This window comes from Anser brachyrhynchus (assembly GCF_964034855.1).
Source record: "Anser brachyrhynchus genome assembly, chromosome: 2".
Lineage (NCBI taxonomy): Eukaryota > Metazoa > Chordata > Aves > Anseriformes > Anatidae > Anser > Anser brachyrhynchus.
In genome coordinates, this window is record NC_137695.1 from 68,793,341 (window position 1) to 68,815,076 (window position 21,736).

The 21,736-nt window shown below is 41.1% G+C and overlaps 1 protein-coding gene and 2 long non-coding RNA genes across 4 annotated transcripts in view; 2 read left to right on the forward strand and 1 right to left on the reverse strand.

The window, feature by feature from the left end:
• Nucleotides 1–13,503, reverse strand: part of PDCD6IP (programmed cell death 6 interacting protein) — a 29,295-nt gene extending 15,792 nt beyond the window's left edge. For both annotated transcript variants that reach the window (XM_080578829.1, XM_080578830.1), the window contains exons 1-6: nucleotides 13,174–13,503; nucleotides 7,218–7,272; nucleotides 5,383–5,452; nucleotides 3,697–3,824; nucleotides 2,999–3,152; nucleotides 175–275 (exon numbers count right to left, since the gene is read on the reverse strand). In XM_080578829.1, coding sequence (XP_080434955.1) covers nucleotides 175–275; nucleotides 2,999–3,152; nucleotides 3,697–3,824; nucleotides 5,383–5,452; nucleotides 7,218–7,272; nucleotides 13,174–13,379 — 714 coding nt within the window. In that variant the 5' untranslated portion in view covers nucleotides 13,380–13,503. The remainder of the gene's footprint in view (nucleotides 1–174; nucleotides 276–2,998; nucleotides 3,153–3,696; nucleotides 3,825–5,382; nucleotides 5,453–7,217; nucleotides 7,273–13,173) is intronic.
• LOC308189116 overlaps nucleotides 1–21,736 on the forward strand; it is a 79,323-nt gene that overhangs the window by 32,143 nt on the left and 25,444 nt on the right. The window lies entirely within an intron of this gene.
• Nucleotides 13,647–19,496, forward strand: LOC308189117. The gene is made up of 2 exons (XR_013946029.1): nucleotides 13,647–16,656; nucleotides 18,013–19,496. It is a non-coding gene; the product is annotated as an uncharacterized lncRNA (long non-coding RNA).

Consider the following 21,736-nt stretch of genomic DNA (forward strand, 5'->3'; position numbering starts at 1 on the left):
GAAAGTGTATTTTTCCTCCTAGATTCTTCACTGTTTTTTAAGGTACAGGTTCAAATACAACATAAATGTAGCAACGACGGTCAACTTTTCTTGAGGATAACATTTTACGTGTTCTTCATCAAGCATGTTGTGAACAACAGCAGATCCCATGTTATTTCTATGAGGGTTACTAACCTTGGGCAGAGTATCTTTATATTGACATTGTTTGTAAGCATCGCCATAATAATCTGCAGCTTGATTAGCTAGTTTAGCTATGATACCGTCTTTCATTTTATCTGGGGTTGGAGAAGAAAAAACAAAGAACGATTACGATTATCATCAGTTTTTGAAGATGACATAATTTACCTGTTTATTTTTAAGCAGCAACTGTATTGCAAGGGTATAATTTTACAAGGGTGGGATCCCGTTCTTCTCTCAATATCCAGCTGCAGCTTCCAGATTTTTTCACTTCAGTCATGAAGCTGCAAGTTCAATCAGTCCTAAGAGAAATCTTTCAGTAGCTGCTAGCATTTATGCAGGATTAAGAGTGATGCCTCACCTTGTACCAAGGGCAGGCTGCCAGTAACATGCACAGTTCCATTCTGGCTTTGGCAGCTCCTTCTCAGACCTTTCCTTGTGCCAGCACATGCCTTTGTGCGGTCACTCACAAAGAATTTAGCCAAAATATAGCCAGCAAAAATATATTCAATTTTCAGCAGGATCTGTTCCCTAATCAAACTCAATATCAAGACTCAAAAACTTGAAATGCGGCAGAAGAGAAGAGACCGGTCCTTTCCATAGCAGCCCATACTGAGGTCAACTTACAGCAAATATAGAAAGCATTCTTAAACATCAGTAACCACAGTTCCTCCAACTGGCGCCCACTGCTTCACAGTAGAGCCACATCCTCAGCAGCATTCCCTGCCTCTTGTTCTCACCCTGTTCCTAAAACTAGAACTGTTAAAATGGGAACACACTATCTATTTTCATCTCCTTTCATAATGGCCTCTGGCCTACACTAGCAATTCAGCCTCCAAAGACAAGGCAGGCAATCAATGCAAGTGTTGGCCATCTAAATAGCTGCTCTTACAAACGAGCATTCACTGATTCAGGTGATTTTTATATACTGCCAGACTGATAGGCATTAGTAGGATGTATGGGAGGGGGGATTAAGAAGCCTGAAGGGCATACTTACTCACTAAAATCAAATCCCAAGTGGGCTGCTCATTCCAGCCCACACACACATCTACAACACTGCAGATATGAGCTATGATGTATCTATGTTCTATGACAGAAATGTACTTAAGATATGCCAAACAGATCTTTTCACCGTGGAACACGATTCAGACATATGGAGAGAAAGGAATTGGCAACTAACTTTTTTGTTAAAGTGTTTCTCTCCAGTACACTAAATATTTAATAAAAACAAAACACCTAAATAGAACATCCTTGTAGCCCCATCTAGTGTGTGTGTGTGCTAGTTACATATTCTTTCACAGAGCCTCAGCTTAAACAGAAAAAAATATTAGTACATTAGCCACATTAACAACAGAAACATTAGAGATTCATTTGTCCATGTAAACAGTTTGGAATAGATCCTTCACCATTAGAGGCTTTTGTTTTCACTCACATATCCTTAAAATATCAAAGCTGCTATGCAAGCCTAGAGATGGAAGAGCAAACATTCAGACTTCAAGACACTTAAAACATTAAGTTCTTCAGAAACTCTGGAACTAATCTGTAGTTCTGCAAAGAAGTTTGACTTTGCAGACCAATTTGTTTTTTGTCAAACAATTTTGCTTTCAATTTGTGAATAAACTCAGTTCCATCAGAACCAACAAGATCAGCTGGGTAAGGCTGCTAAACAGACTGTCTCATGCTAGACAAAAAACAAAAATTGCATGTAATGCAAATCATCAGTGCAGCAAGAAACTGAATTTGAGTTTTGAGACCAAGTTGTGGACTTATGTAAAAGCAATGTCCGAATATCCAGAGACCAAAATACTGCTAAACAGCCTAACAAAGAACATAATCATGGTTTATCATTTAGTTGAAGGACATTAATTTCTGGTTAAGATTCTTTTAAGATTAAGGCAGTATGGCTATGAGGCTTTTGAGAAATCTTCCCTGTGAAGAAGCATACAAGATAAGAAACATCGCCTTCCTCCACTGTACTGCAAACAATAGGGTGGAGAGCAGGGGTAGGGGGTGTGAGCATCACATCTGACCTTTAGGTCCTTAGTTTTACTTTTGGATACCTTTAAGTTCTAGATGTACAGCTTGTTGCAAGAGAGAGGAGCAGAAAAGCAAGAAAATCTAGTACTGAAGATGGTCCTGTTCCACAGGAAAGTTCCTGGAAGCATATGTTCTTCAATAACTGCATGAAAATATGCTGCTGCTGAATGAGTATTTCATAATCAGCCTTTAACGGTTAGGGACATAATTTTTGTTCTGCCTTCAGAATTTCACTTTCAGAGACAAACTGGGCATTCTCAAATTTAAACAAGGTCAAAGAGTTCCCCTCTTAAAAATGAGGGGCAATGGAACAATTTAATTCCACTAAACTCCTAGGAAATGTCCTTTGCTTCCCTGTACAGTCATTTCTCTAAGTTCTCATGAAATCATTCCCCATGTATAGGAGGGGAGTAGTGGTAAAGCTCCTGTGCACTATTTCTAGTACTCTTGGTTCTTTTAGATGATTTTAGTTTTCAACAAGGAAAAATATGTAAACCAACAAAATCCTTTCTAAAGCAAGGCTAATTGTTTTGAACACAAGAAGGAAGGAAAAACAAATGGAACAAATGCACTGTCAAATGAACCTTAGACAAATTCTAAAATGACATCTGTAGTTTGTTTAATGACCTGCATTTGCAGGTGGGCATGGTGTGGAAATACGTAATGGGAAAAATAAAAACATTTGAAAGGCCATTTACCAGCTCTTAGTAACATAATATGCTTTTAAATTTTTATGGAAGTTGCAATGAGCACTTAAATATTTAACCCAACCATTAAAGTATACCTCTTGTTGCTTTCAAAAAAAACACTTCTTGGGCTTGAGCCAACATAATAAGACTGAGAGTTCCAACTGTGTCTGGAGAGATGTCCACTGTAGGTTCTCGATTCAATGTTGACAGAACAGTGTCTTTAATGTGTTGGAAAGCACCACTTGCAAACTAAACAAAAGAAAACAATATATTATCCTTCACATTCTCAAACAGATTTTTACCTTTGCAAATATAATACATAAAATAATTTCAAAAAATAGAACTTGTTCGGTATCCCGTTTACTGTTTAGCTACCAAAAAAAACCCTTGCAATTTCTTGTTCTTGAAGTTAACTTGCATTGACACATTTATCAAGACAGACTACAAGTAAAAGCATTCTGGCTATGGCTAATCGCATAAGAATGGGAAAAACGTATTGCATTTTACCAAGAAGAATACAAGAGATTATTGCTGTAGAACTTGTTAAGAATATTAGCCAGTCACCAAATCTTAAGCTGAAGGTTGTTAGTTACCAACACTCCTGGGGGGAAGGGGCAGAGGGGAGCTAATATGCAATTAAATCCTTCAAAACTAGCAAATATGCACAAGCCAACACCAGGCAATTAGTCAACCTACCTTTGTAGGTAAGGGAAAAAAAAACACATGCAGCTATAAAATTGATGTTCTAAGATTAATAATAGAATTCAAAAGCATAAGCAGGGGTCCTCTGTACCTGATAGTGTTTGGCTGCAGCTTTCAGTCCCTCATCATTATCTAGATTCTGTTCTGCTGCAATCTGGCTTGCCAATGCTCCACAGTTGAACAAAACACAAGTCTTCTCATACCCCAAACTCGCCAGAGCTGCAATCAAGAGAGACAGTTACCCACACTGTTAAGAAAATAATCCTCAGTACTTTAGCGTCCTGCAGAGGAAACCACAGTTTCAAACCAAAAAATAAAGCAAATCATAATGAAGTTTTAAAGTTGAAGTCCTCTTTAGTCTGAAGGCTGAACAGAGCCTTGTTTAATACTTCCACTAAATGTTTCTAAGTGAGGAACTATAAAGACCATAGTATAAAGATCTACACAGTACATGAAATAATCTGAAAACCTCTTTTGAAGTGTGTTTTCCAATTTTTTTCTGAAAAAAACATCTTGTAGAGGTTACACATCGTTCAAAAGACTAAAACAAAAAATATTATTTCAAGTTTCTGAAGTGCAAAAATACTTTATTTCTAGAACTATTTTATACTTTTGACTGCTTTTCAAGTGTGATTTACTACAGTGAGAACAGCTGTTTAGCAATATTGCTTTTCCTCAGACTCATCTGTTTATGGTTCTACCTATTAACTTAAGCCAACATATTTCAGATTACATGCCATGATGTGAACTGGGTCACTTTTCAAGCAGTCACAGCATCTGTGATGGGCTGGATGGGCTTTAAGGTCCCTTCCAACCCAAACCATTTTATGATTATCCAGAAGAACCTTCTGGAAGAGTTAAGAAAATAGAGCAAGGAAATACATGCAGCATTTGCTTACATATAGGGATGTGGTATATTGTTCTGCATACAGTTCACCCAAGAATGGCTGTAGCACCTGTATTCAGAACACGGCAGTTGCATAGATTTTCAGTAGTTGCTAACAGAAAACTATATGCAGGATACAAAAAAAAATTTTTTTTTTTAAAAAAGAAGTATTGCAACAGATTTTTCAGGCTTTGTCTACAGCTTCAAAATTGCAATGGTCATCTTGCAACATCAGCCATGATGAACACTTAGGTATAAATAGAAACATCAGAGAATTATGACAGCTGGGCAGCTTTACACTTAATTCAAAAGCATTTAGTCTTCGTTTCTGCATTGGCAAGTGTTCCAAATCCATTTTATGACCCAAAAATTGCAGTGCAGAATTGTCCCTATGCAAGTAAAATGAAACAGACAAACTCCTTACATTTGCAGAAAACAAATATAATTTATTTTTTTAAGTGTTCAAATCTGTTTGAAAACATTTTATAAATTAATAGAAGAATCATTTCAGTGCATTGGCAGGCAGGTCCTTCTAGTCTCTTGAAGATCATGTGACATCCAATTATGTTACTGAAGCCAGATAAATGCTCTTCTTCTGCAGGGGACTTGCTTCTCTTAAAGATTGCACTTTTCAAGAGGATCTGACTCATATAAAGCAATTAAAAGATGGCTTACCAAAAGCCTACCTTTGAAACTTAATGTCATCTTGAATCGTTTTCACTAAAGTCAGCTGGGGGTGTGCAAGGAACAGAAGTGATTTATCTCTTAGTAACGTAGCTGGACTCGTGGAAAGTTATACTGATAATACTAGAAAGACTGTTAACCTTTCAGCTATAAAAAAAACTCTCAAATTTTATCATTAACTCTTGCATTCTCAGTGTGATTACATACCCAGTTTGACAGAGCCTCCAAAAAGCGATCCTTTATCAAAAGCATCTTTCCACGTAAACGTTACACAGACCTGAAAGTTGTGAAAAACATCTTTATTTCTAAAATAAACAATGGAGTCTTCAGAAAATATCCCAAATTTACATACTTATCTTTTTTAATTCTAACAATATAAAACATTTAATTCACCTGTGACATTACAAACACTGGAAGTGTCAGAAAATCATCAAGAGTTACTTAAAAAAATTATTATATTTTTTCCTTCCTGTTAGTTTTTTTCAAATCTTTTTTTAAAGCAAGCAAGATAAATTCTCAAAATAGACCTTCAGCTCCATTCCTCCTCTGAGTGACAGACAAATTTATTTCCAAACTAAGATATTCTTCTCACGTGAAGTCTGACAGACAGGTATGGTGGTCACAGTTAAAGGAAACTACCCAACCAGGCAGTTGGGTACTAGCATATTCGGAACTTCTTTTTAATACAATATTTATAACATGATATTAAGAGTGAATTCAATAGCAGCATTGCCAGGAAATGCACTCAGGGAAGAGAAAGCAGGTAAAAAGTGTTTTATATTACACTTCTAGCATACATTCCATAGACAATGCAAATACTTCACAGAACCTGCTTTGAAGTTCCGCAATTTGATTCAGCTGATAAAATTGATTGTAGGCCACAGGTATCAGCCCAGGAAAGATAACAAAATCCCTCATTTTAAAATGCCCTCGGAGAATAACTTGAGAACACACAGTACTGTTCAGTAATATTTTCCTCCAGAAGAAATGCCGGTTCAGGAATTTCTGGTCCCAACTGTTCATTCCTGCTTCCACTGACTACTTCAATTTGATAGAACAGTTTACAGATCTGCAAATCTTGTTCCTGAAGTTTCCCAGTTCTCCACCTCCCAGAGTTAGCAGAGCACCACATCAAAACATTTGCACATTAAAACCAAAGTGTAGGTGGGCTTTACTTCACAAACAAGTGAAGGCAGCTACACAGAAGACTCAAATCAGTTTGAATTGCATCAAAACCACCCCCTTGTAATCCCCTAAATCTGAAAGAAATGTTTAAATTATAACCTTGCCATTCAAATATCATCTGCCAAAGAAACTGAAATTCTGTCCTACTTGTAAATGCCTCCAAAGAAAATCTACATCTCCCCCCGCCACCCACCCCCCACCCCCCCAAAAAAAAAATATAGGAGCCTAAAGATCTATTTCAGTCTCCACTTGAGGAAAGTTTTCTTAAGCTGAATTCATCCTCAAAACCATAGAATTCTAAAGAAATGTGTTAGAGGAAGAAAAAAAAATTAACACATCTATAGAGGAACTACGTAATTTATAGATGCAGAGGCAGAAAAATAGTAGTAAACCAGTGGGTTTACTGTTATTGCTATGAATGAAACATCTGTTCTACCTCAAAAAACAAACATCATATTCCATCCATTACTAACTAAAGCTTTTCCCATATATATTACGTTTTTAAAAAAGCATTTATAACATAGCCTGAAATAGACTTCTTGGGAAAAGGAAAGGAGTTGAAGAAGAATATTATGGCAAAGCACACTATCTAATTTAGACCACAATAACCACCAGCCAACAGCAGAACTTTTCTGAATCTTTAATATGAAGGCAATCCTGGCCACTAGAGGTGAAATTTCAGTGTAGACTATTTGTGAGTACAGACTGAAAATCAACAGAGGTTGGGAAAATAAGGCTCATAGTTTAAATGTCTTGCCTGAGAGAAGTACTGTTTTGTGGATTAGGTACAGGCTTGGCAGTCATATCCTAGTTGCCATGATCACAATTCAGTTTAATGGTTTGACACATCATCTTACCTGATTTTCAGAGAACGGAAACTTTGGTTCAATTGAACACAGCTGATCATAATATCTACAAAAAAGGAAGAGATCCATGAGCTAAATCAAATTAAGAGTTTTGTTTCTTACGCTGGCAAGTAAAGAAGAGGGTACAACAACCTCCCCACCACCACCAATTATGGGGTTCACTCATAGCTATGAAGGATCTGCAGGACAGACAAATCCTGTCTAGAGGGATCTTTTCAGTGGATGAAAAAGTTCAAAGGGAATGATAATGTGGGAACCCTGTCACAATCCAAAGTAGAAGAAGAGTGTAACAGAATAAGCTGTCACCTTCTGATGAACAATAGGTGAGAAAAATGTTATGGAAAGGAGTCCCTGCATACCTAAACATAGAGGAGTACATCATCTTTGGAGCATGACTTAATGTCTAAAGTACATTTAACAGGCTACTCTATGGTCCCTTGATCTGAATATTATAACCTAGTCTCCTACAATTTGACACCTGTTTAAAGTTCAATGTATTTGAAATAGATGACATTTGCCTTGCAACATATCAATTGAAGAGCTTAATCCTTGATAAAATCTTTCAAGTTCCAAGTTTAGTTTGCATTACAGCATATTATAGCAATCACTGAATTAAAACCAGAAGTTTCCCTGCACCCGTATTTTGTCTACTGGGTGTAAGATGTTTAGGAAAGAGTGTCAGAAAGAGAGCAAGTACAGCACAGTCAATCAATCCCACACAATCAATCCAAGCAATAATTAGCAGTTCAAAGTTCTCCCACGTTATACACTAGACCTACACCACTTATTAAACATGATAGGCTACATGCAGAACAACACCCACTAAACTGCCAAATGAAAACACTTAACATATGAAGCCTGTTTTCTATATGCCTCCTGCAACAACTGCCATACGTAATGTTGGCTGTATGCCCATTGGTCAAGTTCTGTTTCTTTAAAAAAGATTTAATATTCCCAATATCCAAGACACCTAGTAGCAGCAAGTTTCACAACCTGTGAAACAGTTAACATTGTTCCTGTTTCCTCAGATTACTTTATTAAATATTAGCCGCTGTTGATAAACATGAAGCAGATGTACAAGTCCCACATGCAAGGAATGTTCGTTTAAAAATTCAGGAAGCATTTTTAATATACAATAAAAATAGTGTTAGCATTTTCTTCAGTAAATTACATCTGAAGATGTACAGGTTTATGGCTTCAGATGAAGCACTGCAATTTAAGGCTTTTTAAAGACACTTAACATGGATTTTAAAGCTTGTGGCAATTTTTCTGTTGTCTACACAAATCTATAAAACTCTATTCTACCTTATCACACACTGCAGCAATGAGATTGCTACTACAAGGGCAGCCATTATGAAGTAAGACTTCAAATATGCCTCACTGAGACACCTACTCCTACTCTATAAATCAAAGGTGTTTTCCCAAAAGAACTAAAATAGTGGCAGTAAGTCTGATAAATTTATACTATGTGACCAGGTTAAAGGTAAGAACTAAGATAATTACTTATGAAGTTAGCACATGAAAGGTACTGTTTTCAAAAACATCTGCTTATTTTTTTTAGTAAAACGATTTTTATTTTTGTCTGTTTTCTTCATCTTTCATTAGATGGTCATACTTTGAAAGCACATTTAACTACTACATTTTAAATACTAACAAGTACAATTTTCTTTAAGTGACCTTACACCCCAGACCTGATATACAAAAGTCATACAAAACTGCCTCCCTTTTTTAGGTCAAGTTCAATTTTGCATTGTTATGCTCTCATCAGTTTAAGTTTGGTCTGATTTGTCACACGACCCCTCCACACACACAGAGTTCCTAATAAATTTCACTGATATAAACTAACACAAACAGTACTAACTATCACTTCAGTAAATACCAGCGCAGAATACCACTTCAACTTATGTACTTGAACACCTTCTTCATTGTCTGCTGTCTAGACAGTCTTTTCCATTTAGTATTACACAGAAAATGGGACTTCCTATTTAATCTCCTCCTGTTACCCAATTTAATTTGCCAACCAGAAGACGCCAACAAAGCCAAGCTGTCCTTCCACATTCCACAATTACCCTGTCCCCAACTGCCATTAGGGCAACATCAAGATGCAAAGCTTGCTAAATGGCCTTGGGAAGTCAGTGTGTTGCCAACAGACTATGCTTTGTATGGCGGCAGGACCCCGAAGAAAATAAACAGGTACATGTTCCATGCACACTGCCCCATTTACTACCTATGAATGCCAACAACATGGAGATTTTTGTTTAAAAGAACACAGAACTTCCTAGATTACAATTTTCTTTATTATTTCAAGTATACAATGTTTCTTTATACTAAAGAACCTGAAATTCCATTCAAGACTAAGATTTCTTTAAAATTCTTTAGACCAAAAAAATCAATTAAAGTCATTCACTGTCCTTTAGCAGTAAGTAAACGTTAATATAATGGTAAACTCACATATTAACCATAAAAACAAAGCTAGCAAAGACAAAAATATTAAAGGAAAGGCCACATCTGCTGCATGAGTCAGTAACAAAGGTGTTACTTAAGATTTACAGTAATTTCGAAGTATCAAGACACAAAGAACAGAAGTTGCTGCACAATACGAGCGTGTTTGGCTCTGCTAACGTGGTGAACTAAGCAAAGTCACACAAACGTATCAACTGCCTGAGTTCCAACTACAGCAACAAAAAGGAGAACAGACGTCAGCAACACAGATCTGGTTCTTTAACTAAGAACTCTTTCACTAAAACAGGCATTACATGCTCCCAAATGCTGACAAAAATGAGTTACAGCAGCCAAATGAGTTGGAAGTCAAGGTCTAAACTAGAATTTCATTGAAGTATATGCTTCATGCATTAAGAGCCTGAAATCCTCTTCCTCCTTTAAAGAATCACAAAGAAAAAAAAAGCTTCAAAAGAAGATAAGAGAGACCAAGATCTGTCTTCACTCTCCTAGTTAAGAACTGAAGTCCTGAACTTGTAGCTGGGAACCAGAGCTGCGAATTTCAGCCCCCAGAGAATTTGACCACTCAAAATAAAGCCACACACTTCTTATTAGACCAATTAAACTCATACCACCACAGCACCACTCCAGAAGAGGGAAATGGAGTCCTGGTTATTTTCAGTATTAGGGGAGGAAGCAAGAAATCCCTTGAAGCTATAATTAGGCTAAGGGGAAAAAAAAAAAAACACTAAAACAAATTTAGTATGACAGAATTTAAGGAGAAACGTGTACCAAGCTTACCTAGTCACCTTCAGAGCAGCCAAATTCTCACAAAACAAAGAAAGCTTGGAAGCGAGCAGGGTTTTTTTCCCGAATTACATTTTCCCCCTTCTGTCAGGGTATCTCAAGTACTTCTCCAAGAAGCATTTGCACTGATCAGGCAAACAACAGCCTGTCTCACACATTCGAAGTTTTACTGCTCGGTGTTTGCCTAGATAGTGGAGTTGCAACTGAGTACTTTTCTTCCCTAAAAGTTCTGCAGTAACTACTCATCAAAGCAAGACTTCTAAAAGACTGCAAAACAGTGGGCATCCCTAGACTAATTAGCAGAAGATTAAGCCCTCTTTTCTTAACAGTTAAGTAGTCTACTGTGCTCCACTAGGTATTATGGTCTATAAAAAGCCACAAAGTAGTAAATGTACGCAAAGAGTATCCACATTTTAAATCAACTCTTCCAACCTTACTTCATTAACAAACCAGATTTAAATATACCAAGTGTAAAAATCCAACTTAAACACAAATCTTGCTAAAGTTGTTAGCGAAACACAAGACTTAGTACAACCCAAATAGCAATAGGAAAATACTGAAAGTTGGAAAGGGAAATGAATTTGCAGAGGAACCACAAGGCAATCTGAAGCTTGTGCTACTGCAGTCACAAGCTCAGCTGGATACTATTCAAACTTGTCAGCAGGTGCCCTCACTTTACAGAACATGAACAGAGAACGTAATCAGAGTATTTTTACAGAATAAGAATTTATTTTCCAACAACTGTAATTAATATAAACAGTCGGACAGGGACAAACCATAACTTTTCATTAGAGAGAAATGAAAACCTATCTGATAGTTTTCTCCCTCACTTAAGTACATTTTATGCCTATGCTATTGTTCCCATGAATGAGACTGAAGTAAAAAAGGATATTTAACTGTAAAATGAGAATTAACGACTAAGTTCAGACCACTGTATCTCACTTCCACTGTAGAGGGAACAATCTCAAACCACATCATTTTAAATGCAGGTGTTTTATGCTTTCTGTGTGAAGCAGCAGCCATTGCCTTTTCCACCTGTGGCACCAGTGAGAGGCCACATTCAACTTCTGACTACTGCCAACAGCACCTGGGCAAGTCGAAGCCACCTGCAGAGAGTACAGGTCTCTCTGCATATGGAACTGACTTGAAAAGTGGTTACTTACACCATTGCAAGCAGTTTCCCTTCATTATTTAGAGAGAAAACCTACAGTGAAGTTGCATACTATGACCTGAATTACTTTAATGACCTACTGACACCAAAAGAGGGAGGTCCCACTCAGCTTTGTGACTTTCAGCCACGCTCCTTCGACCCTCTTTTCCTCCTGCTCTGATGTTGATCTGACCTCACACTGAACTCACTGACATTAGAAAGCCACATACATCTTTTGGTTTTCAGAAATGGACTAAGAGGACCAAAACTGAAGAGATTGGGCAGGGCTTTCTCCTTTCAGCTGTATAAAGTTGTTATTGTGAGATCATATGAATTAGGTGGGCCAAACAAGGATTTCTGCTAGAAACTAATCATAAACCTGATTGGCATCATCAGGAAAGGGAGCTCAATTCCAGCATTCAAGAGAAGATAAAATTAAGCCTTCCAACATGGCTGGCTGAATCAATCTTTCAGCTCATAGATTCTCATTATTTCCCTGACCTTCACAAGGCATACACAGTAATACCTTCAAAAGCATGCACAGTAATAAACAGGAATAGAACAGGAAACTACAGAGATACTGTAAAACATGATCAGCACAGTCACAGCTTTTATAGTCCAAACACCCAGTGAGGGCTTGATAAGCCCTCAAAAAATAAAAAGGAGTAACGTGTATTACAAGTCTTTTCTTCAGCGTCACTGATTTCTTCTCCATTCCTCCTAACTTTAAAATAATTATTAATCAAATTCTAGTGGCAAACATCAAACGTGTTTGTACTTGTTCGTGATGTTACAGAAGCGTGTCAAGCTTATGGTTGGCATTTCTCTCCACCCTAAGAAATCCATCTACTTTTATTTTTCTGAAAAAAAAAAAAAAACCTTAATGCCACCTTGTAAAAACTCTTATTTTGGTACTGCAAATCTTTGATTCTAACTTTGCAAAGTGAAGTCTGTACTGGTGGTTCATTCACTAGGTTAATCACAGTGATTTCAGTGATTTGAGCTATGATGGGCTTGAAATGTTTCCTGCACAGAGAAAAAGAACAGGATTAACACAGTAAATCAAAGCTACAAACCGTTAATGTTCCAGAGACGGGAAAGAAGGAATGGTTTTGTAGATAACGGGGCAGTTAGTCCCACAGCAGCAGCCTTGGCACAGTTCAACAAGCAGAAGGCTCAGCCTCACCTTCTGCTCACCTAGCCTCTGGCAGTCCCTGCAGGAGGGAGGCACCACCCAGCCTCCCTTCACCAGGCAAAGTTTAGCGGAAAATACCAACGTGACCACGCAAAAACATCACACTGCCGGTACACACCGAAAGAAGGCGTGACGGCAGGGGGGACTGAAAGAAGAGCGGCTTCTACATAGAACCAAGGGTCACCGGTACGCTGGAAGCACTCGAAAGGGGAAGTCGGTGTGGCAGCCTCCTCTTCCTCCTCCCCCTCCTCTTCTTCTTCCTCCGCTTCCTCCTCCTCCCCCATCCCTCCCACGCTCCCAGCCCGGCCCCGAGGCCCGCGGGCGGCCTCGCCGAGGCGGGTCGTGCCGTGCCGTACCTGAGGAGGGTGTCGAGGCAGGCATCGTGCTTGTCGAGCGGGCGGCCCAGCGCGCTCTTGCGGAGCTTACTGAGCTCCTCGGCGGCACGGCAGTGCTCGGCCTGGGCGTCGCCGCCCGGGTAGCTCTGCTGGATGAACTTGCACAGCGGCTTGGCCAAGTCCACCTCCGAGGCCTTCTTCAGCTGCACCGAGATGAAGTTCGTCATGGCCGGGTGGCTCGGGGAGGCGGGGGGGGAGCTGAGGGGAGGGGAGCGGAGCGCGGCCCAGGGCGGCTGCTGCTGCCGCTGCTGCGCCGTCCCGCACTTCCGGGATCGCCGCGCGCGCTCCCTACGCAGCGTGGGCACGCACGCACGTACGCAGCCCTTTTCCCTCCCCCCCTCGCCCCGCGTATCTTCCCCGCCCCCGCGGTACCAGCCGCCTCTGCGGTGAGGGGAGGGATAGGGTCCTGTGGACAACTCGCGCTGAAAACTGTCTTTTTAAATAAATTAACACATTGGTTCTCTGTAGGGAGTGCTGGAATCGCTCCAAAAGGGTCGTGGGATCACTCATTAAAAAAAAAATAATTCATCAAAGGGCGCTGGAAGCACTTGTCAAAAGGGTGGTGGAGGTGGGGAAGGGACGGGAGCACCTCTGCTGTGAGGGGAGGCTGAGAGAAGGGGGCTGCTCTGCCTGGGGGAAAGGAGGCTCAGGGGGCTCTCATACATGTCTATAAATACTTCCAAGGGGATCTCATCAATATCTGTAAATACTTGAAAGGAGGGTGCAAAGAGGATGGAGCCAGGCTCTTGTCAGTGGTGCCCAGTGCCAGGACAAGAGGCAATGGGCACAAACTGGAACAAAGAAGGTTCCTCTGAACATCAGGAAACACTTTTACTCTGTGCAGGTGACAGAGCATTGGCACAGGCTGCCCAGAGAGGTTGTGGAGCCTCCTCCTTGAAGATCTTCAAAAGCTGCCTGGACATGGTCCTGGACAAGCAGCTCCAGGTGTCCCTGCTTGAGCAGGGAGCTTGGACCGGGTGGCCTCCAGAAGCCCCTTCCCACCTCAAACTGTCAGCAGTTCTGTGAAATCTCTCTCCTGGTGCTAAAGGGCATTTTCACGTGTCTCTGTGGCTGAGGATATGTCATGCACATTGTGCTCACTTTCTGCTGAATCAGCCCTGTGTGGCTCAAATACGCAAGGCAGGCAGACCATGAGGCTTGCTCGAATGACGGCTGAAAAGGAATGTTTGATCTTTTTTCTTGTTCCCCATTTCTTGTTTCAGACAGGTAAAGTTGTGAGTCTGCTGTTTTCTTACTGCTTAAGCCATGAGTGATGATACCATAAAAGGGAGTGATAAAAGTATTTTTTAAATGGGGTTAAAGGTTTTGCTCTGCATCTCACATTTTGCTACAAACTGATCACAAGTTCTGCTATAAAGTCAGTGATTGTTTCCTATTTGGAGATGAACTAGGCAAAGGAAGGCAACCTCCTTTGTTATCTGATGAATGTCAGAGGAAGAGGGTAGAGCCTGGGAAGTGTGCCCTAGCTGCTGCTGTTGCCACTGGGACGGGCAGCTCCTCCAGCATTAGCAGCTGCTGTACGCAATCCAGAGCTGCAGGTCACTGGCACAGGGAAGGAGGAGATGGAGTTAACTTCCTGCTGCTGCTTGCACGGGCCCAAGTGGTGAGCCAGGTATTTACAACTTTGCCACCTTGCTTCTGCTGCAAACCTTTACTGCATTCACCAAAAAAAAAAATCAGTATGTATGTTAACATATGTTATATGTGGTGTATATTTATATATATGTGTTGGTGCCCCACACAGAGTAAACGCTTCAATAAATTTCTCATAGCTGAATCCAAAACACATAGTAGTTAACTTGATTTTACATTAAAAAAAAAAAAAGGAATGTTATCATACAATGAATACAGAAAGTAAGCTGTCCCACCTTAGTCATATCTTGGAATGTGACTTCCTCACTGCTTTTTTTCCCCCAGGTTTTATTGCCCCGCATGCACTTCTAAGCATTTAGTCTCTGAGCCTGTGTCAGACTTGCCCTGGCGGCATTTTCCAGTCCCAGAGAACACCTCCACCCTCACAAGCTCAGATCCTGATCAGCCTCAAGATAGAGTCAGACGGGCTGTTGCCTCCCTCTGTTTCCAGCATCAACACCTTATCAACACCTTATGGGGTATATTTAACCTACACAGCATTACATGATGCACAGCTGCCTATACATGGGAGACAGAGGCCATTAATACTTCCCAGTATAAACAGTCAGAAACACGGGAAGGGTGTGAACAGGGAAGGGCAAAAATTGCAGCCATGAGATCATAGTTTTACTTTGGAGCCCCGGTGACCTTTAGATGATGTTGCTTAACACATTTAACCACTGATATTTTGCATTCCTAAACCATCCACCAACACAGCACAGAAATTTCACTTTGTTTCTGAGTAAGTTACCAGAATTCCAAACATACAGGTAATTTGCTTCTTTTCCATGGATTTCTTGTCAGTAGTCCCCTAATGCTCTTGTTCTGATTATTACAATCATTATAAGCTTTAATGACTTGTCTCCTTGTTACCTCTGGCCAGTTAAGTACTATTTCCCAATTTAGTGTGAAGAAGCCACGTTGTTGGTAGTCAGAAGTGCAGAGTGCATAATCTACATCTTCTGACTCAGAGTCCTGTGCTTTAAACAGACCATACTTCCTTCTTCAACAGATTTATGCTAGTGTCTAAAGGAACCAGTTTAAAACGGCTTTCCCCTAAAATGTTTGAAATAATGCAGCATAAACAAGTTAGCCATATTTAAGCACTACCAAGGTCACTGATATATTTAATTTTGGTGTAGACAGATGATTAGGTGTCCCCAGTTTTCCTCTTTTTTTCCTGAACAACCACTGGGTATACATAGGCACTGCAGTTTTGCAAAAAGTATTTCTAAAAGCCAAATTTGCTTTCAGTACGCAACTGGCTTTTCTGCATGCTTCATATATTTGGTCTAGGATTTTTGGACAGAAAAGTTTTCACTGAATTCTGGTATCCTATTATGAGGGGAAGGAATTTGCAAGTAGCCTTGCGTTGTTTGACATGTCCCTGAACTAGAGATACTGAGGAAGTAAGTGGTAGAAACAAGAACTTGAGCAAGGTCAAGATAAACAACTTGGCTGCAGTGTTAAAGATGAGCTTTGCGCAGGGGCCAGTTGCTGGCTGTCTTGAGGCACGTGCCTAAGGCTCTCTGACCAATTGTATAACAGATACGGGCACATGAACAGCGTATGGGGCTATGAGGAAAGTGTATGTAGTGGAGAAAAATTGCAATGAAGGTCTCCTGTTCAAGAGCCATCAGGAGTCCGTGCCGTTAATCCCTCCAAATGATGACCCCGATGTCATTGGGAGAGAGCAACACTGAGAGAAGCGTCGGGAGGGACCCCAGCCGAACGACTCAAGCTGGCGGCGGGACCGCAGTTTTAATCCCGGGACTTCACGTCAAGAGGCAGGTGAGCAGCTGGGGCATTAACTACGGGAGCTAATCTATCACCCAAGGAGGAGGCGATAGTTAAGTTATTGACTCAACTCCTGCTAAAGAGAATGAAATATGACCCATATAAAGTGAAACTATTGCTAAAGTTCTTGCAAAAGAATGGGGCTCTGTCAACAGTTCCAGTGGTGTTTGATGTAAACACTTCGGAAAAGGTGGGGACAACTATATGGGATGCTGCCTTGTGGGGAGTTACAACAGCTGCTGAGGTGATGACAACCTGGTGCTTAGTGACTGAGACACTGAGATGATGGCAAGCGGAAAAAAGGCTACAGACAGTGGCCGCTCATGCTACGCAGGCGGGTGAAATAAAAAGCAGTGACTGCATACCACCAGAGAAAGCAAACCTGATAGACTTGGAACAGAAGCAGACCTGATAGGGGATCCACGTGTTCAGGCGCATCTAGATCCAAACATCCTCTTGCTAACTGCAACCCTAGTCCTCCAGGCAATGTTAAGAATCCCAGAGACCGGAAAGCCCACACAGCCCTTTACAAAGGTCCAGCAAGGGGTTTCTGAGCCATACATGCAGTTTATAGACCGGCTTTGCGATGCACTAGATAAGCAGATTGACAATCGGGAAGCAAAAGAGGCCTTGCTACAAAAGCTAGCAGTAGAAAACGCAAATACCGACTGTAAAAAGGTGCTACAGGCTCTGCCTGTGAATACAACAATAGTTCAGATGATAGAGGCGTGTAACCAAGTGGGCTCTATCGAACACCATACCGAATCGCTGGCATCTGCTTTTGCAGCGGCACTAACCATCAGTCAGGACCCCAAAGGTCAGAAAATAATGCTATCTGCGTGGAAACCCGAGCCACCTAATTTCCGCATGCCCCCCGCGTGGGCAAGGGGGCGGCTCGCCAGGAGTTCCGCCCACTTTATGTCCCAGATGTGGGAAAGGACGGCACGGGGCGAGCCACTGCCGCTCTAAATACGACGCGGAAGGGCAGCCTCTGTCGCCGCGGCAGGAAAACAGGAAGAGGAGCGCGGGGCGGGGCCGCACGACGATACCAGCAGCCCTGCCTCCCGGTCAAAGGAGGAGCCTCCCACAAGGGAGGGCTCCAAACGTAATGCTAAGGCAGGGTCCAGCGCTATTTGCACCCCCGCCGACACCGCCGCCACCGTGGACACCCTCTCTGCCAAAACCAGAGGGAGTGCCGGAGTGGATGTCTCCGCAGTAACCTCCCCACCTTGTGGGGTGCTCACGTTCATAAAATTCCATTGAACATCAAAGGACCAATTGGGAATGGCTGTCGTGCATTGCTGCTAGGACAATCAAGTACATCTTTGACTGGATTGTTTGTTTTGCCAGGGATAATTGATGCCAACTATAATGGACAAATCCAAGCTATGGCTTGGACACCGTCTCCACCATTGTCAATACCAAAGGGAACTAGAACTGCTCAACTGATTATTTTCTGAGCAGTAGTACCAAAGGCTGTGGATGCTATCAGGGGAGCAGCAGGATTCAGATCAACTGGATTCTCCAAGGTATTTTGGGCCGTGACACAGCCCAACATCGGCCAACGCTTACTGTTACCCTTTGGAATAACTCTGAGCACCCACACTCCAGTCGATGCAAGATGCTGGTAGACACTGGAGCGGACATTACCGTCATTGCCATTAAAGATTGGCCCTCTGCTTGACCCATGACAACTCCCACAGGCGAATTGGTTGGAGTGGGAGGAATGTCAAGCACCTTTCAGAGTGCCACGATGCTTACTATAAAAAAACAAGAAGGTACTATGTGCACAGTACGCCTGTACATTACTAATATCCTCATCAGCCTGATGGGGCGAGATGTGATGGGACAATGTAAATTCACCATCCCCTCCCCTGAAAATTTTCGGTAGCGGTCATTGATGAGCGACCGACACTCTGTCTCACATGGGAAAGGGAATCACCAGTATGGGTGGATCAATGACCACTCACAAGAGATAAGGTCACGGTGCTGCAGGAGTTGCTTCAAGAACAACTCCAACAAGGACATGTTCCGACAAACAGCACATGGAATTCACCAGTGTTTGTCATCAAGAAGAAGAGTGAGAAATGGAGACTACTACATGATTTGCAACAAATTAATGCAGTGATCGAGGACATGGGGTCCTTGCAGCCAGGATTACCCTCACCTACAATAATACCCCGTAATTGGGACATCATTGTTATGGACTTGAAAGATTGTTTTTTCACAATTCCTTTGCATCCTGACGATGCTCCTTATTTTGCCTTTTCGGTGCCAAAGATAGGGAGGAGCCTGTGGACCGATATCATTGGACCATACTACCACAGGGAAGTTAAAAACAAGCTCATTAGGACTTGATATATGGTTAAGTGACCTAGGTTATCACGGGTTGGTTAAGGGAATTAGTCAAGATGGCAATTGTAATTCTGCTTGTGATTTTCACTCTATTGCTTATTGTACCTTGCTTATTTCAATGTCTGCGGTGCTTGATAGAAAAATCTATAAAAAGCATTTGGGTGGTTGAAAATAAAAAAGGGGGAATTGAGGGGAAGGAATTCGCAAGTAGCCTTGAGTTGTTTGACACGTCCCTGAACTAGAGATAATGAAGTAAGTGGTAGAAACAAGAACTTGAGCAAGGTCGAGATAAACAACTTGGCTGCAGTGTTAAAGATGAGCTTTGTGCAGTGGCCAGTTGCTGGCTGTCTTGAGGCGTGTGCCTAAGGCTCTCTGACCAATTGTATAACAGATACGGGTGCATGAACAGCGTATGGGACTACAGGGAAAGTATATGTAGTGGAGAAAAGTTGCAATAAAGGTCTCCTGTTCAAGAGCCATCGGGAGTCCGTGTCGTTAATCCCTTCACTATTATAAGCTTGCTTTCTGTTAACAAATTCTGTGTACAGGTATTTCACTGAGGCAAGATTTTATTCTGTAGATTCCGATCATGCCACTTTATCATTCAGGTTCCTCCCCATTTTGATATTCATAATCTTCTGGTGACAAAAGGTAATCCTGAAATTTTATCATCATTATCTTTGGACTATGAGTTTCAAGAGTGATGATCTTGCCAAAATGGGGGAATGCAGAAAAGATGCTGTATGAAAGAAGTTCAGAAGAAGAAAAGAAGTTGCAGAAAAGGCTCTGACTGGATCCAAATAACCCATCTAGTCCTGCTGCCTGTTTAAAAGCAAATGTAAAATTCTCCTGACACAAGTGCAATGTAAGAGAGGTCAGGCACCAGCTTTATTAACCGTGACTGCGGGGAGAGTGCACCTGGGCAGCATCACCCTCTGCCCCTGCTCTCTGCCTGGCAGCTGCAGAGACCAAACTTACACACTGCTTGGAAGATGGGGAAGAGGTGAGGAAAACCAGGCTGCTGTTAACAAAGCCAGTTGTGTGTTCTGGAGAAGAATGGGCTTCAGACAATCATTCATTTGTTAACAAAGCACACCTAACCACGTACCCTCTCCTGGGAGGCATGGGCTTCTCAAGTGCCTTACTAACTGCCACAGTGCTAACACTGTGTTGGGGCCTGTGCAGGTTGCACCCGCTGATGTCTGAGCTCAGAACTGGGAGACAGACACAGACTGCTAGCTTTTTGTTGAAGGGAATGTTCCTTTTGAAAGGATAAATTTCTTAGTCAGACCTCTCAAATCTTAATAATTTTTCCACCACACTCAAGATCTGTCAATGAAATTTCTCCATAATCAGAAGGACATGGAAACATTCCTACCCTTTCCTTCAAATTCCACACTCCTTTACCTTTCATTTAAAAATGTAGAGGATCAGTCCCATTTTTCCTGAATTTTGATTTATTAGGGTTTTGTATTTTTCAGAGGTGAGGAGAGACCTGAAACAGAAGGTAAATGGATAGAAACTGTCAGGCAGAGTCCATGCTCGTCGTTGTGCTTTCAGAGCCACGTTCACAAGAACACTCTAAATACCGCCCTCCTGCTGTTCCAGCACTGAATAAGAAAAACACATCTTCAGTCTAAATTCCAAGTGTGATACAGGTCAGGAAGAAGTAAGAGAATGGAGGACAGGGAAAACAGGTCTAAATCAGTACTGTCAGTGCTCTCACTTAAGCTAAACAGTGTTGTATCATGGTGATTCCAACAAAGTTGCATTTCAAGCACAAACTAAATAAAGATAATAAGTATGTCTTTTACTTGAAGAGAGAGTGCTGGCACAATGAGACAGAATAAGAAGAGCATCAAATGTGTAGCTGGTGGCAAGGAAAAGAAGCTAGTGGATGAAATAAATGGCAAGAAGGAGCAAAAGTTGGCATCAGAGAAGGCTGAAGATAGAGGTGAAGTAATATTAACTTAGATCAGATATGAAAGACAGAGAGGTTATGCAAGGCCTGGAAATTGATGACCTAGGTAAATGATTTTACATGATGCATTGTAGATGGTCTAGAGTGGAGCAAGCAGGGAATCCAACCAGCATTAATACAGTATTTTCCATAAGCAGTTACAAAAATATTAGCTACGAGGCCAATTAGAGTGCAGCTTACCTAGAATTTTCCTCAAGTCTTAGCAGGCTTCAGAAATACGCCATATTACCGATCACATAACAATTGCACCTGTGTTTGTTAGTCAAATGCACCACATTAACAAGAAGAAATAGTTTTTAACTGTCCTACATCATGTTATGTGGTATTGGGTCCTCATAATAAGCACCAAAATCATTGCTAAGTTATATATTCTATTAAAAATTTGTGGTAAAATTATGTTCCACTCAAAAGATTTATAATCCTATGAGATTTTTAAAACATGATTATTTTTTCCTGCTTACATTATTCATATCACTGTAGTTTTAGAAGATTTACAAAGCAGAACAGCTTGTAGAAGACAGCAGCAACATTCATTACTAAATATTTGAGAGGCTATTAAAACATCTCACAGAAGCTGAAGGTCAGGATTAGCACATGTTGATATAAGCATAAAATGCTTCTTGCAATGCATTGAATAAAACTGCTGTTTACTTATATCACCATAGTCCTATATACTTTATACTAAGTTAAAGTCACACTCTGCCTCCAGATACACACTTTCTACTTAAACAGATGAAA